The sequence below is a fragment of the Clytia hemisphaerica genome, unplaced genomic scaffold, assembly GCF_902728285.1.
Source record: "Clytia hemisphaerica strain Z4C2 unplaced genomic scaffold, Clytia hemisphaerica genome assembly, whole genome shotgun sequence".
Classification (NCBI taxonomy): Eukaryota; Metazoa; Cnidaria; class Hydrozoa; order Leptothecata; family Clytiidae; genus Clytia; species Clytia hemisphaerica.
The window spans coordinates 300,176-317,376 of NW_027104439.1; the positions used below are offsets into that span (position 1 = coordinate 300,176).

The 17,201-nt window shown below is 36.5% G+C and overlaps 1 protein-coding gene across 1 annotated transcript; it reads right to left on the minus strand.

Moving 5' to 3' along the window:
• Positions 1 to 399: 399 nt before the first annotated feature.
• LOC136820795 (uncharacterized) lies at positions 400 to 16,430 on the minus strand. The gene is made up of 6 exons (XM_067077021.1): positions 16,193 to 16,430; positions 15,303 to 15,510; positions 4,088 to 4,413; positions 2,288 to 2,570; positions 1,479 to 1,957; positions 400 to 894 (listed from the first exon to the last, which is right to left on the minus strand). Exons 1-6 carry the CDS (start codon positions 16,248 to 16,250, stop codon positions 467 to 469), a joined length of 1,782 nt encoding a protein of 593 aa, XP_066933122.1. The 5' UTR covers positions 16,251 to 16,430; the 3' UTR covers positions 400 to 466.
• Positions 16,431 to 17,201: the final 771 nt, after the last annotated feature.

The window sequence follows — 17,201 nt, forward strand, 5'->3', positions numbered from 1 at the left end:
AGATTGACACATGCGCGATAAAATTTCTATTATTGGTCTTCAGAGGTTGATATATTCTTTGAAAACTCGACCTCTAATACTCAGGGTAAGGATTTACATTCAAAAGGGGGGAAGTACCACAATGCGCTTGATTTAATTAATTCTGAGCCTCCCTCGAAATTCTCCGTAAAATATATTATTCTTGCATGCATTTAATATTTTCTAGTAACAAAAAATTCAATAAAAATGGTAATATACAAAAACCCAAAACAAAACAAATTAACCCCCATAAGACGAGAAAGTAACAAGGGTTTCCTTTTGATGAATAGCTTTTTATATTATAACTGTATTAAATTTACCCTTATCAAGACTAACGTTCGAAAGTACTCGCAGACTTATCTCCACGCGTTGAAATGTCAGTCGGATCTAACAAGACAATGTCGTCTATTTTCAAAAGATTCTACTGATTGCTCTACTAAAAATAAATTCAATCAAAATCATCAAATAAATCTTGGTTTAAATCCTCCTTGTTCATATAGTCCTGTTCTCCGTCATAAAGATTATCTTCTAGACCTTCAGACAAGATCTGATCTGACATATCGTAGCTATTACCGCCATTATGATATTTGAATTTATGATGCTGATGATGATGATGATGTATTTTCTTCATGTTAACTTTCTTGGGAAATAAATTGGTGTATTTGATTTTTAAACCACACCTTTCAATATTGTGGATATCAACATACCAGAACCGTGGTGTATGATATCCAACGATCCGCCTCTTCTTATCATGCAACCATTTTTTACTATGTTTTGGAAATCGCTTTTGATAGAACGCCCACAGACCGTCAATCATGGAATGGAGAAGAAAGAACTCTGGTAACAGACTAGAGAAGCCGTAGCCAAAATCACCACCTAGAAGAAAGAGAAATATATTTGCGCATTTCAATCATGAGGTTCATCGATTAATGACTAATTTTTATTGTTTTTGAATGTTCGATGTTAGGAAAAGAATACAAAATTATTATTATCCTTATACCCTTCTCCAGCGAATTGCAATTTCTTAGGATACTTGATATTCGGTTTGACTACCTTAAGGGGATTAATTTTCGCGGGGATTATATTTCGCGAATTTCGCGAGTTTTTCCGAAATTCGCGAAAATTAATCCACGCGAAAATTTTAAAAACCTTTCGATTCGCGAAATTCGCAAAATATAATCCTCGCGAAAATTAAGTTTTTAGAGAAACGTAATTTTAAGGGGTTTTTAAGAAATAATTTCCCTTTGTTTAACAAAAAACAAGCCCATTTCTCGCGAAACTCGCGAAATTTAATCCTCGCGAAAATTTAGAATTCCCGTCTTCGCGAAAATAAGTCCCGCGAAAATTAAATTATTTCGCGAAAAAATTGTCTCGCGAAAATAAGTTACCGCGAAAATTAATCCCCTTAAGGGAGTAGTGATTGGCTGAGAGAGAGCTTTAAGTCATAGAACTTTATTTACCTAGGTTATCGTGTACTGAGGCATGACAATCTGCTCGGATGAATTCTTCGAACTTCTCGAAGGTGGTTTTCGGATCATGAAGAATTCTGTAGGTTTTCTCATAAGACGGTGTTTTTTCGTTATGAGACACAGAACGCAAGATACAGCGTGGGTTGAATACTTTCCGTAATTTGCGATCACATTTCTGATAAATCTTAGCATTTGTATCCGGACACGCTCCGTTCCGGCGTTCCGTGTTATTGATTTTGTTGACGAAAAACTGAGGGAGTTTGAACACAGGCCATCGGAAAGGGCCGTCTTTGATGCAAAACTTTCCCTTGAGGTTGGTCTTGGTACTACCGAAACCACCGTGCGCGTCCCACATATGGTAACCAGGGTAACGTTGGTAGATGTGTTTTGAATGTAACGCGAAATTCCAAAAGGGTAGAGTAATCCGACAATCTACTTGCCGTAATAAGTTCTCCATCATTAGTGCGTATCTATATAATGAAAAAAAAGTAAGAAATTACTTCAAACCAAGCTGACACACAATGTTGTTTCAATAATGTTATATAAACGCCGAGACAACGCTGTGTGTCAGCTGGAAACTAGTAGAAACTTATGGATGCACTCCACCACACATAGCAATTCTTGTTTTTAGTATGAATTAAAAGATAGATTAATTTTAGATCCATACAAGATTCAACAAATATTTTTTAGTACTTTGCCGACCCTAAATTCCTACTGAAAACTTATTCTTATCATACCGTCCAACGATCTGTCCGATTCGTCCATAGAACAACATATTTAATTTGTTTCGTTTGACTTACTTTCTATGGAAAGGGAAGAGTTCTTCTGGGGAATGCAACCGATCGAAATTGACCGTCGGATGAACAATCACGATCTCGTAAAACTTCTTTTGGAATCTCTTATCGTTAGCAGCAAACTTGTACGTCCGAATATAATGCAGTCTTTCGGACAGAGGTAACGCGGAGAATTGTTTCCGGACACGATAGCAGTTCACCAGTTTTCCGTTCACACATTGACATTGCCGGTTGCACTCGTCATAAACGTATCTCGCTTTGGATGGGTTGGTGCATGATAGAAGGTTGACTAGAAAAGTAACCAAACATAATACTTCTTTTAATACCTGTTTGGGACTTTAAAACTACAAGAATTGTGTACCCAAAAGAAATTATAAAAACGACTTCAACTGGATCATCCTACTCGGATGGCACACAACGTTAATTGAACGTTAGTCTGGTGTTAGATGGACGTTGTGAACGTTAGATAAACGTTGGAAAATACTTTAGGCGTACAAACTTTCGCGAGCAGAAACTTTCGCGAGGACGTAAAATCGCGAAATTCACGACATTTACTTTCGCGAATTTAACAGAAAAATATTTTTCGCGAGCATAAACTTTCGCGAATCAAGACGTAAAATTGAGAATTTTCACATGAAAAAATGGCTTAGAGAGACAAATACTTCTTGGATTGGCTTGAAACATTTGTCCTTTGACTTATTAGTCATTTAGCAGGCTAAAAAGTACCATAAAAGTTACATTTTATTCAAAGTTTGAAGTTTTACAGATTTTCTATTTTGTCAAGAATTTTTCGCGAGCATAAACTTTCGCTCTCTCTTAGAGCATCTTCAGTTTTTTTTGAATAACAAAGACGTTTAACAATTATATTTAACGACGCTAGAACGGCATTACAATGACTTCTTCAGTTTTTGACGTCACGGAACATCTGGTACACTTCTTTCGCGTATCCGTGGCAGTCTTTGTTGAGACCTGATGGAGCCAGAGTTTGGAGTCTGCACATCCATTTATCTTCGGCTCGTTCTTTTTCTGCGGAGGATGAAAAGTCACTTTCTAGGATCATCACCTCAAGGTCAGCAAAGGAGTGGTCGCGATGGAAATGTTCTGCCAACTCTGAATTTTTCGGTCTCTTTCCAATGTCGTAGCGGTGCTTTGAAAAACGCGTTGACAAGGCTTCTCCTGTGTGACCAACGTACAACTTGTCATGGATCTTGCATCTGGCTGCATACACAACGTTCTTCGTTTTGCAGCTACCACCATTGGTTACACGTTTAGTGATACCATTGTGAGTGATTTCTGACTGGGTGACAATGTTCGGGCATAGCTTGCATTTACCACACGGTGTGTGACTTTTCATCCTCCGCAGAAAGAGAACGAGCCGAAGATAAATGGATGTGCAGACTCCAAACTCTGGCTCCATCAGGTCTCAACAAAGACTGCCACGGATACGCGAAAGAAGTGTACCAGATGTTCCGTGACGTCAAAAACTGAAGAAGTCATTGTAATGCCGTTCTAGCGTCGTTAAATATAATTGTTAAACGTCTTTGTTATTCAAAAAAAACTGAAGATGCTCTAAGAGAGAGCGAAATATTTTAAACCAGTATGTTTTTATTCTGAGTTTTACTTCGTCCGCAATGCTGAATTGAATTGAGCATAAACTTTCGCGAATGGCCCTTCCTAGAATTTTTAAAGACATTTACTTACGCGAAAAGGGCCAAAATTCGCGAAAATCGCGAAAGTTTCTGCTCGCGAAAGTTTGTACGCCTAAAATAACGTTGTGTGCCTGCTGGGTATGAAATGAGTTCTCACCTTTGGTAAAATGAAACAAGCCGTAAATTCTTTTCAATAAATTTCTCACACCGTGACTTAAAAAGTTGGTATGTCGCCACGAATGGCCAGTTGATTTCCACAATAAACTTTTCACCTTCCCTGAAAGGTATTTCTTCAACTGAATAACATATTTTGCTTCATTTCTCTGCAATCTTCGTGCTAAATGATCTAGGCTTTTCCGCAGATGGATGGACGATCGACGTGACGTCAAAGCAACAAGAACATTTCGATCTTTACGGAAATAGGTCAAATCTTTGTAGACTGCGGATAAGACTTTGTTGACGGATACTCGATGTTTTGTTTTTCTAAAGGTGAAACGAAAGGATTATTTTAGTGAGAAGGTTCGACGTGACTTAACTTGACTTAACACAATATAACTCACTAGCCGTCCCGGCGCCGTCCGAGACGACTCTTTAACATAATAAATAAGCTCGCTTCGCTCGCTGTCATTATCGAGGTAAAATGTATGTCTAACTTATGAGTAATATTTAAATGATTACTTGATATGATTGTTGAAGTAGTGAAATTATTTTTCAGTACTGATAGTTTCAAGTCTCAGAGTTGAAAATAAATGATTTCTTGTATTTTTCAAGGAAAATGAACAACAATATTTTCTTGTTATCGAATGAAACATTGATTAAAACAATTTCCTGTATTTTGCAAGGAAAATGACTCCAAACAATTTGTTGTATTTTCCAAGGAAAATTAGATAAAACACATTTCTTTTATTTGGTAAGATAAACAATCCTTCTTGTATTTTTGAAGGAAAATCAACCAATACAATTTCTTGTATTTTCCAAGGAAAAAGTACATGATACAATTTTTTCAGATTGGAAAGCGCTCTTGAAAATGTTCAAAAATGAAGATTAGAAAAAGGAAAAAATTACATTTTCACGGCTTTCATTTTAAGACTGAAAATGCACCTTATACGTCATGTTTCAAGCAAAATCAGTCTCTCTCTTGTTTTAACCATTTTTATTGAAAATTGTAAAATATATTACATAATTTTTCATAATTAGCATATTTCGCATAATTATCTTTTATCTTTTCTTTCTTTGTATATTTTTATTATTCTAAGATCACGTGATTATCTCGTGGTCTTCCATGTATTTAAATTTGTGAACTCACGTTTTTGAGGAGTTACTTTTCATAATTATCTAAAGTGAACGGAAGAAGCATGTAAACTAATAAATCAAGATTCGACTATTATTGCTAAAGACCGACCAGCTAAAAATACAACCCTCTGAAACCTAGGGACATCAGGTTTTTACATGGCGCACCGATTTGCTGATACAGAACCCATCTAAAGATCATTGGAACGGAAGCAGATCAAACTGGAAAAAACGTCAGGAGTTGAGGTATCGCGTTTCCTTCACCAGTTTTGATATTAATCTTTGAGTCTTAGCGGTATTGAAGGCCATAGGCTAAGTAAAGGTTATTGCTTTTGTTTTTATTGAGTCTTTCTTTTCAAAATTTTTTACATTTTCTTCTTCGCTTTTTTTTTTCGCTGTGATGGTCTTGGCTTAGTAGTCGTTCTTTTAAATTAGTCGAAGGATTTTAAAAGTATTTCTCATATAAATTTTCAACGTCTGTGGTACGGGAGAGTTCTTTTTAAATGATAGTGTTGTTGCTGAAATTTGGTTTCTTCTTCATGCATTTTTTTGTGATTTACGGAATTTTTAAAGTTTTTATTTGTTGCCCTCGTGCACAAGTTAGTGTTGACAAGGAATTGTCATAGCGTGTTTTTTGATGAATTGGTTCGGCAGCTGTCTTTTGAGTGAGAGACATTTTGGTGAGTAATTTTTTTAATTGCCAAAAGCTTTGTTTGCTTATTTTATGAATTGAATTTTCAGCCGTCTTTATTTGAGTGCTACATTTTGGTGTGAAAATTTTCCTTTTTCGGAAGCTTTGATTATAATTGATATCAAGCACAACTGTCCACTTTGTTGTTTATTGTTTTTACCATTTTCATTCGTGTGTGAAATTTTTACCGGTTGTTTTTGAGCCGAGTGGACATTTTGAGAAAATTTAATCACGTGATATTTTTGAGTCTTTTTGCATACTTTTAACTTTTGACGCGTGTTTTACGAATTTTTTATAAGCACTTATTGGTGATTTTTTGACAAAATTTTGTTGCGTTTTTATCTGATTGAGTAAAAGTTTGACGTTTTAAAAGTTTGGTATTTGGGAGAATTTATAAGTTATTATGGCTGCTGCTCTTGCGAGGAAGAAAGCAAGGAGAGAGGCTTTCAGGACTAGTCTCAAAGAGATTATTGAAGAAGCGAATAGAGAGCTAGTAAATGAAGATTTGGGGCAAGCTAAAATGGTGAGTTTGAAACAGAGAATGGAGACTTCTAGAGAAGGACTAAGTACCTTAGATGACGAGATTGCCAACAGTTTAGACGCTGAGGAAATTCAGCGGGATGTTCTTGACAGTATAGAAGCAGTCAAGCCGACGTACGAAATATTGGCTAACCTTCAGTTTCGACTTGAGAAACTTCACCTTGAGACCATGAAAGTTTCTAATTCTGTACCTGAAAGAGCCAATAGTTCTGCTTCGTCAGTGACAAAGTCTTGTAGGTTGCCAAAGTTAGAATTGCCGACTTTCAAAGGAGATGTTTTGAAGTGGAGAGGCTTCATTGAACAGTTTAGCAAAACTGTAGATGATGACGAAAGTTTAAGTGATATTAACAAGTTTATTTATTTGAAGAGATATTTGGGGGGTCAAGCGTCGAATTTCGTTTCTGGTTTGTCCTTAACAGCTGCTAATTACAAGGAAGCACTGTCACTTTTGGAAGGTAGGTATGGGAATCACCAAGTTTTAATTTCAGCCTACATGGAGTCTCTTTTGAAATTAAGAAAGGTTGACAGTATGTTAGAGACAGAAAGTTTAAGGAAATTAGCTAGTGATGTGGAGAATTGTGTCAGAAATTTGAGGTCTATGAACGTAGAAACTTCCACATATGGTAGTCTTTTGATTCCGATTTTGAAGGAGCGACTACCAGATGAGTTAGTTTTCCACATTTCTAGACGTTTTGAGGATGAAGTTTGGACTTTAGACAAGTTGATTGAGTATATGAACAAGGAGATCAGAACTAGTGAGAATTGTTCCTCATTCTTAGGTGGATCTTCATCGTCTCCTTCGTCCAAAGGTAAGTCTACCACATGGAATCTTTTCGGTGGTATGAGTGAGGATGTAGCTGATAAGTGTGTTTTCTGTAGTAAAGATCATGCATCTCACAATTGTAGAAAGGTGACTAATGTCAAGTCTAGGACTGACATGTTGAGGAGAGATAGGAGATGTTTTCTCTGTTTGAAGAAAGGTCATCAGAAGCGAGAGTGTAGAGTAAAATATATTTGCAGAAACTGCAATGGGAAGCATAACATTGCAATTTGTTTTGGAAAGGGAGACAGGAACGAGAGAAATCGAGAAAGAGATAGAGATAGAAATCGTGGAGGAAGAGATCAAGAGAATAGAGTCAGAAATGGTGATCGAGGTGGAGAAGACAGAGAGAGAGAGATCAGGATGACGGAGAGTCACTAGAAGAAATTCAGCAAGGTCTTGTTATGTCAGCCAGAGCAGAACGCGAGTCTATTTTGTTGCAGACAGCTACAGCTTATATTCAGGATAAGTGTAAGAGACAGGGGAGTTCTTCTAAGATTTTGTTTGACAGTGGCAGTCAAAGGAGTTTCGTGACTCAAGCGTTGAGAGATAAGTTACAGTTGAAGTCTGAAAGAAAAGAGAAAGTAGTCATCAAGACTTTCGGTGAGGGAGACAACAGCAACAAAAAGTTTCCCAAGTTCTTGGATGTTGTCACGATCAAGGTTAAACACAAAGGCCGCAACTCTTTCACAGCTGTTGAAGCACTTTGTGTCCCGATGATTTGTGGCTCGATATCCAAGGTCTTTGATCGTTCAAAATACGATCATTTGATGGATTTAGAGTTGGCGGATACCTTTAATGCGGTTTCAATCGATTGCCCAGTAGGTGTTCTTGTCGGTATTGATTTTTACCATGACTTTTTCTCCGGTAAGACCAAAACAGGTAAGTCAGGTCCAGTTGCGTCGTCGGAGACGGTCGTTGGTTGGGTTTTGAGTGGAAAGGTTAAGGCAAAGGTCAAAAGTGAAGAGGATAGTTATTGTTTTTTGAACTTTAGGTGTTCTGTTGAAAGTGATTCGGATCGACAGTTGAAGGAGTCTTTGGATCGTTTCTGGGAAGTTGAGAACATTGGTAGGAAAGATTGTGTGGTACACCAGTTTGAGCAAGATATTGTCCATACTGGAGAGAGGTACCAAGTGAAATTGCCTTTTAAGCCGGATCATGATACTATTCCAGACAATTTTAAGACTTCTGAGAAGAGATTAGTTTCCTTGAAGAAGAGACTAGAAAAGTCAGACTTGGTAAAGAGGTAATGAGGTTTTTGAAGAGTATAAGAAAGAAGGTATCATTGAGAAAGTTCCCGAGAATGAGATTTCTGCAGAGGTAGGTAAAGTTCACTACTTACCTCACAGGCCAGTGGTGAAGGAAGATAGAGAGACAACCAAGATCCGTGCTGTTTTTGATGCTTCTTGTGGTATAAATGGTCCTTCTTTAAATGAGTGTCAGTATTCTGGTCCTAATTTGTTGTCGAAGGTGTTTGATATGTTGATTCGTTTTCGTTTGAACAAGGTTGCTATTTTGGCGGATATTAAGAAAGCTTTTTTGAACATTGAGGTTTTTGACGAGCATCGTGATTTTCTTCGTTTTTTGTGGTATGATTTTGAGTCGGATGGTGATCCTAAACTGGTTTTTTTTTTCGTTTTTATAAGAGTCGTGATGGGTATGACTTCAAGCCCTTTTTTGTTGAATGGTACTATCAAGCATCATCTGGAGAAGTATTTGTCGACTGACAAGGAGTTGATTGAGCGTCTTATGGATGATTTTTATGTGGATGATCTTGTATCCGGTGTTGAGAGTGGTGAGAAAGGTGAACAGTTTTTTGTGAGAACATCTGAGATTATCAAGGATGCTGGTATGGAGTTAAGGGAGTGGGTGACAAGTGATCCTGAGTTGAGAAAGCTTTTGATTGGGGATGCGGAGTTTGTCCGCTTGAAAAAGGTTTTAGGAGTTGAATGGGATGTAGTTGATGATTGTTTTGTCTTTGATTTTAAGAAGTTTCTCGAGATGTGTGAAGGTTTAAAGTTGACTAAGCGGAACATTTTAAGTGTTTCTGCTTCCTTTTATGACCCTTTGGGTTTTATTTCGCCAGTAACGGCTAGGATCAAGTTTCTCTTCCAGTTGCTCTGTAAGAGTAAAGTTGGATGGGATGATGATGTATCTGAGGAATTAAAGAAGTATTGGGTTGATTTTCTTGCTCTTTTGAGGAATATTGGTACTTTGAAGTTGCAACGGTTTGTTCTTACTACTGATTTTGTGAGTGTTCAACTGTGTGGTTTTTCTGATAGTTCGGATGAGGTTTATTGTGCTGTAGTTTATTTTGAGATTTTGTTTTCGGAAGGTGGAGTTTCGGTGAATTTTGTTGCTGGAAAGACAAGGATAGCACCTTTGAAACGTTTGGGTACTCCTAGGTTAGAGCTCCTTGGATGTCTTTTGTTTGTCTGATCTGTTATCACAATGTCGTTCACAGCCTTTCATGGGAGGGTTGACATTAGTGATACGTTGTGTTGGTCGGATTCTGAGATTGCATTGTGTTGGATCAAAGGTAAGGAGAAAGATTGGAAGCCTTGGGTAGAGAACAGAGCGGTGAAAGTACGAAAAGTGGTTGATAGAGACAAATGGTTTCATGTCAAGAGTGAGGAGAACCCATCTGATTTTCCTACTCGTCCTTTTGAAACATATTCTGAAATGTGGGAAAAAGGACCAAGTTTTCTTTTAAATTCTTCCTTGAATTCTGAGCCTTTTGAGTGTCATAACCAAGCTATGCTGGTGGAAGTTATGAAGGAGAAGCGGAAAAGTGATTTAAAAACTCTAACCTTAGCATCTGTTGTCGAGAACAAAAGCAATAATTCTTTTATTTAACGTGGTTGACATTACTCGTTTGGTTCTTTGAAAAAGTTCATATCTGTTGTTGGTTATGTGTTCCGATTTATCAACCTAATTCGCAAAAAGAAACCACCAAATATGGATCAAACTCTGTCACCAGAAGAATTCAAAGATGCACACGATCGAATCATCAAAGAAGAACAATACTTCATCAAGATAGACGCTTCTTTTGACAAAATGAAGACATCGTTGAACCTTTATGAAGACGACAACGGCATCTTACGGTTAAAAGGACGTTATGGCACATCTCTACCTTACGATCAATCGCATCCAGCAATCATCAGGAGAGACGGACACCTCAGTCAACTCATTGTGGAAGATGCACATGAACGGACGTTACATCACGGAGTTGAAACAACATTGGCATTCGTGAGACAAAGATATTGGCTAACAAAAGGAAGAAAACGTGTAAAAGACATCCTTCGAAAATGTACGATATGTAAGAGGTTCAACCAAAGAACTTTTTTACCTCCACCTACAGCAGATATTCCGTCTTATAGACTTGAAAGCGATTTTGCTTTTCAACACACTGGTTTGGATTTTTGTGGACCTTTATACGTCAAAGAAAAATGTTGTGAGAACTCTTTTACTAAGGTCTATATTTTTGCTACTGACTTGCGCGACTAGTAGGGCGTTGCATTTAGAATTAGTGCCTGACATGGGTGACGAGTCTTTTATTCGTGGAATCATTCGTTTTTTCGCCCGGAAGGGTTATCCTATCCTGAACTGGTAATTCATGATAATGCAAAAACTTTCAAATCACGCGAAGTGAAGCACTTTTTTCTTGAAACAGGGCATCAAACAAGAATTTATATTGGCTTTAGCCCCTTGGTGGGGTGGTTTTTATGAACGCTTAGTAAGAAACGTGAAATCATCACTACGCAAAATCCTCGGAAATTCTCTTCTAAGTTTTGAAGAAGTTTCTACCTTTTTATGTGAAATCGAGGGTACACTGAACTCACGCCCTCTCAGTTACTTGAACGAAGATGACATTGACGAGCCGCTTACACCTTCTCATTTACTTTATGGCAGAAACATTTTATCGAAAGCGAAGTTAAACAAAACTCGACACACTTTTCCAACACACAAGAAAAAACGTTTAAAACATATTTCTTCTTTACTTGACCATTTTTGGCGTCGTTTTTCAACTTGTTACCTCGGTGATCTCAAACAATTCAATTTGTACCGAAAACAAAATTCATCCATAAAACAGGACATTTCTGTCGGGGACATCGTGCTTTTAAAGAAGATCTCCTTCCACGCAACCGCTGGAGAATGGGAAAAGTGAAAGAATTGGTCATTGGACATGATGGATTCGTTAGAGGTGCAAAGCTGCAGACAACATCGAAAGAAGGACGCAGAACAACATGCAGCCGCCCATTGCAAAGATTAGTACCTTTTATCTCGGACTCTTTGACTCAGCCCTTGCCAGAACCTGAAAATAAGTGCGCACCCAGCGAAATCAAGCTTGTCAGTAGTAATCTTAGATCTAAACGTAAAGCTGCCGCAGATGGACAATTGAAACGGAGACTTATTGAAAAATTTGGGTAAACAAATTTTGGGGGGAGTGTAAAATATATTACATAATTTTTCATAATTAGCATATTTCGCATAATTATCTTTTATCTTTTCTTTCTTTGTATATTTTTATTATTCTAAGATCACGTGATTATCTCGTGGTCTTCCATGTATTTAAATTTGTGAACTCACGTTTTTGAGGAGTTACTTTTCATAATTATCTAAAGTGAACGGAAGAAGCATGTAAACTAATAAATCAAGATTCGACTATTATTGCTAAAGACCGACCAGCTAAAAATACAACCCTCTGAAACCTAGGGACATCAGGTTTTTACAAAAATATCAAATTTAGTGAATCGCGAAATAAAATTCCAGAAAGTGGAAATCGCGATATTTAGTACTCGTGAAACACATTTCTCAGAAAAGTTTCGCGATTTGCATTGAATTAAGTTATAAAAAAATACCTGAATTCCATTTTTACTCAATTCCAAAGTTTGACCTAATTTGCCTTAATAAAAAACTAAGGGTTAAATCATTTTCAATACTCAATTATGATATAAACAAGTCGGAAATGGTGTTCAATTTTTATATCATTTTGTAATTGTAATGAAACAAAACTACCTCGAATTGTCGAACTTTAAATCTAGGAAACATAAATATGAAAGAATTCTGTTATGACGCAATGCTTGTATATAAATAAATTAAGAAATGCTTTCATGGCGAAATTTATCGCCGTCGATTATAATTTCCGCTAAAGAAATTACAAGTTTTACGAGCAGTTCTTTTTTCATAACAAATTGTATGCTTCCTCCTCTAAACTAATTCCTTAATGTAGAAGATGACTGCACTAAACGGCTTTACAAAAGCATGTGCCTAATGATATCGGATATTCAGGGGGTTTATATCTATCAAAAAGGCTGGTTATCATGGGGTGTTTAGTAAAAATTAAGGCAATTTATAGATATTAAGCGATGGAGAGACAAAAACTTTGAAAAATGAAAAATGATCATTTTCAATTTTAAGGAAAAGTAAGTTTTAAGAAGATTTAAGGTTATATAAAGCAATACTTGAAAGTTTCATTTATATCACTTTTAGTTATGGAGATATGATTGTTTCGACTTTCTGTCTGATTTTTCTAGATGACCACCTTAAGTCAAGATTATTTTAATGAGATAAATATTCGTGGAAAAAAAATTGCGGATGAGGCCTTCCCAAATTTCCACTGGGATTTAATTTCGCAGATGACACCCAAATCCGCAAAATCCGTGAAATTTAATTCCGGCAAAAATTCATCCCGTTAAAATAAATGCTTTTAACCTATCAAACTGTAAAAAAATATCCATCAATCGTCGATGTGTGGGGATCCACACAATTTCCTTTCTGAAAAGAAAGCTCCCCCAGGTGAGTCCCTGATCTACGCCATCACACCAAAAAATATTCTGACATTACAGCTGATCTCTGACTACTTGACTGGGTCGGGCTACCCGTATATATGAAGCTTGTCCAGGTTTAGAGCTGACTAGTCTGCTACTTTGTTTTCAACTCAAGTCGTCGACAGTGTTTTAAAAATCGAACGTTCGAAAATCTAAGGTAAATTGGAAAACAACATAGCGGACTAACCGACTTCGGCTGGACACGCTTCCACGGGAAATCTTTGATCAGTTAGCTTATGTAGTGTGTAAAAGAATATTATATCTGTGAAATTACGCTATCACATCAAAAGATATTTCATCAATCACGTACAACTGGGAGGATCAGGAAATTCATAAGAACACCCCATTCTCACAGACCCGGTGGAACTCGTTCCTACTGGAAAAGTTGGCCAAAACATCTTCCCCAGTGAAAAATTATGCTCTAATTTTTGTCCCCGCTGAAAATGATCAGATCGGCAAATCCTCACTGCAAAATATTGTACTATTTTTTCCATCCCCATTGAATTTTCTGACTTGAAAACAATGGAATTCAAACCCCCAGACATAAAAGCATGGGAATATTAATCCCCGTCAAGTTTCAGTCCGTTTTTTATCCCCCACTGGCTAAAAATATACTGTCTGTGAGAATGGGACGTGTATAAGAATGGTTTCCTATGCATCAGCAATCAATGGCATATTATCACAGGAAATGATATTCACTTTATAATACTCATTGCTATCAGAATATTGCATAGTTTATCAGAAAAGCGGATATCGATTCTATAACTTCTTCGCGAATGTAAAAAAAAAGATTGTATAAGAACGAGCTACAATGGAGAACTTCCTCGTATAACTGTTTAGTTGGTTGAACTTATGGATCGTTTGAAATTCGGTTTACAATAAAATTGATCCACTTAAACAACTTGTCTCTCTGATTGTAACTTTAACAGGGATCCAAAAATCATTTACCAAGGTTCCGAAATATACGGACAACATGCTAACTTCAGAAACTACTACCGTTTTTTTAATACAGTTTTTTTTAAGGGACACGTTTATGAGGCTGAGAATGATTCCAAAAATAAGGAATTGTCAAAGAAGGCTTAGGCTGAGAATAACAACAGTTTCAGAAATAGAATTTCATATCAGAAAGAGTTGACTACATTGTTTGTACACAGATGCGGATAAAGAAGGGTCGCTTAATTAAAGCTTCCTCGTGATGTCTTGTTTCCAATTAGCAGAGACCAGTTTTGTGTGGTCAAGAGGGTTCAAGGAAGCTCATTTTCGAGATGAAACGTTTGGTTTCGAAAATATTGACACAATTCAAGAATAATTAATCACCTCTACACTTTTTCCAATTGATGGTAAGGGGATAGTTAAAACCTCATTATCGCGTGATAACGAGTCTGTTGATTCTTCAACTTATGAAGAACAATACACGTGTTTAATTAATTGCAAGTTTTTAATTAAAAGTTGATGAAAACCCAGACCAAACTGTTGTTGATGTTGGCAAATCTCCAAAATTCAATCTGTCTTAACTGGTTTCACTTTCAGTCAAATTTAAATGACTTTGGTGTTATTAAATCAAAAGCAAACCGTGTATTTATTCAGACACGATCTTAAACTTCCTCGTAGATCCCTGAACCATTCTTCAGTCTGACCTCTCCTTTAGAAATACCCTGGTAGATCTAACATAAGATCTTTGAAAAAGTAGGGGCTTGGAGATCGGATCTACAGTTCAGTAAAGATACGAGTTTGCCTATATATAGTTTCTATATGTCCAAAAGATCACCAAGCTATCTTGAAAAACAAAATCGAAGTCATCCTATTCATCTTCCTCAGGGACCATCAATATTGGATTATCTGGGAAAATATAGGAACCTTCAATTAGTTTATTTTGGAATTGCATCATAACCAGGCTACGGTTCATTCTCCTTACATTATTATTTATCGAGATCTGTTATTCATGATACCTTATCGGGGAAAACTTCGTCGGGGAAAATTTTCGTCGGAGAAAATTTTCGTCGGGGAAAAATATTCGTAACTTGCTGTTAGTTGGTAAACGCATTAAGGCCGGGGAAAATTTTCGTCGGGGAAAAATATTCGTCACTTGGCCAAAATTTCGTCACTTTTCCCCGACGAAGTTTTCCCCGATAAGGTATATAAAATTGCGTATGTGCGTATGGCTGCGCGGGGCCGAGGCGCTAAAGATGTTCACTAATACCTGAATACTCTACCAGAGCACTGTCGAGTTTGGAATTCCAAGATCTTTTGTGAAAGCCCATTCGTAGAATATATTCCGATACGGTATTTCTTTAAAGGGATGGTGTCGAGAACTTGAGAGACCAGCTCTTGTGTTAGATGTGATTCTGAAGCATGTGTGTCAACAATGAATACAACGTTCGTTCGATGAGGGATGCTATCTTGATGTCCTAGAAGATTGAAGTCAAATATCATATTGGTCGCTAGGATGTTAACATGAAGACCTTTTTTAAAATTATCGAAAGTTAAAGGGTTAGCTATTACAACAGAAGCGTATAATAAAGGTCAAGCGAGTTTGCCTTGGGTTTTGCAAAGAACACAACAGCAAAAAAGTTCGAAATACTTCAAGCTTTCCATCCATTAATAAAATTATTTTAGCAACAGCATAAAAAGACCGGCAGTCTGACAATGAAAATATAAGCTATGAACAAAGCATTACATCAATCAAAAATTCAAACGATAGTCCAAAATTACTGCTTGTTGGAGGTTACAAGATTCAAAATACAACGAGACTCAACCTCAGAACAATAAGAACAACCTGAGAATATATGCTTAAAGCATGGCTTCCACCAGTGCGAGAGTTGGTGGAAACCATGCTTGGATGACTGGACTGCTGAGCAAATTAAAGAGTCAAAGAAATAGAAATAGTTTATGAACCTGAAATAGAATTTTGCACTTAGGATAATAGAAAAAATTTGAGACTCAAAGAGTCGATTTTCGAAAAAGTTATTGCGCCTCCTAACTTCATTCAATTTTAAAGTAGGATAATATTTTAGATATTTTCAGCCATAAATGTGGAGCTAAGATGGTATTAGTTCGTAACCTTTAATCAATACAATTCCATATTCTCACCTGCAACCAAATAACCAAGAGTCGAAAAGAGACAACAAATCGTTAGTAAAACTCTCATGGCAACAATAAAAGGCCAAAATTAAAATCCTAAAGACATTTCAATTGGACAATTAATTAAAAATTCAAATGCACCCACTGTTCATCGGCTTTCTCCATTTTTTAAGAGCAAGTAAAGATGACTATTCTACTTTATATATCTCTTCGATGCACTGTATCGCAACCCATAAGGAAGTAGTTTATAAATCAAACCGAAAATATCACTTAATTGACGAGTTCGTTCAAAAACCTACAATTAATTATTCAACTTTATTGCAGATGTTGACAAATTGCCGTCACCAATATATTTATAATTAAAACACAAGGAAATGTAACGAGAAAAGAAGCTTGACTAAATGATGGCTCCCTATTGTCCGAAATTTTAAAACTGCATTTAACATTGAATACAGTGTGTTCCAAAAAAGCGGAAATTTTTATGCAAGTATACAAGTCATAAATTTGACATAAATTATGAGGATTTTACACACATACATACACACATACATACATACACACATACAAGAATTTATTGTGAAAATGGTGATTATAGCGCTATTATACAAAAGGTTAAATTTTTTCTTCTTCATTTTTCTTTACTTTCTTGAAAAAAAGTTGAAAAGAAAATGAGTGGCAAATATACACATTTGAATATCTTTCCAATGATACCAAAGTTTTTACCATACAACAAATTCTTGGAAAGTTATGGACAAAAATAATAACACTAATAATTAGAGTCCATAAAGTCGAAAAATACTTTTAAGTCGCTCGTAGTATTTGGGCCGTCAAATCTGTGTTCTTTTATATTTTTTGTTTTTATGTGAAAAAGTGTTGCAACTAGGTTTTGTGAATATGGACGGAAACCTTAGGATTAGATGGTCATTTGAACCAAAAACCCTCTTACTGGCAAGAGGGAAATGATATATTTGTATCTCAACTGGACGGGTATCCGTCTACAGACGGAAAAGTTGCAACA

What these genes read in the sequence shown, in the direction of transcription:
- LOC136820795 (XM_067077021.1), bottom strand. Translation starts at nt 16,250, where the DNA reads ATGAGAGTTTTACTAACGATTTGTTGTCTCTTTTCGACTCTTGGTTAT. An exon ending in CTCTTCCCTTTCCATAGAAA is followed by an intron (nt 1,958 to 2,287) that starts GTAAGTCAAACG and finishes TTCATTATATAG; the next exon opens with ATACGCACTAATGATGGAGA. An exon ending in CTCAGTACACGATAACCTAG is followed by an intron (nt 895 to 1,478) that starts GTAAATAAAGTT and finishes TCTTTCTTCTAG; the next exon opens with GTGGTGATTTTGGCTACGGC.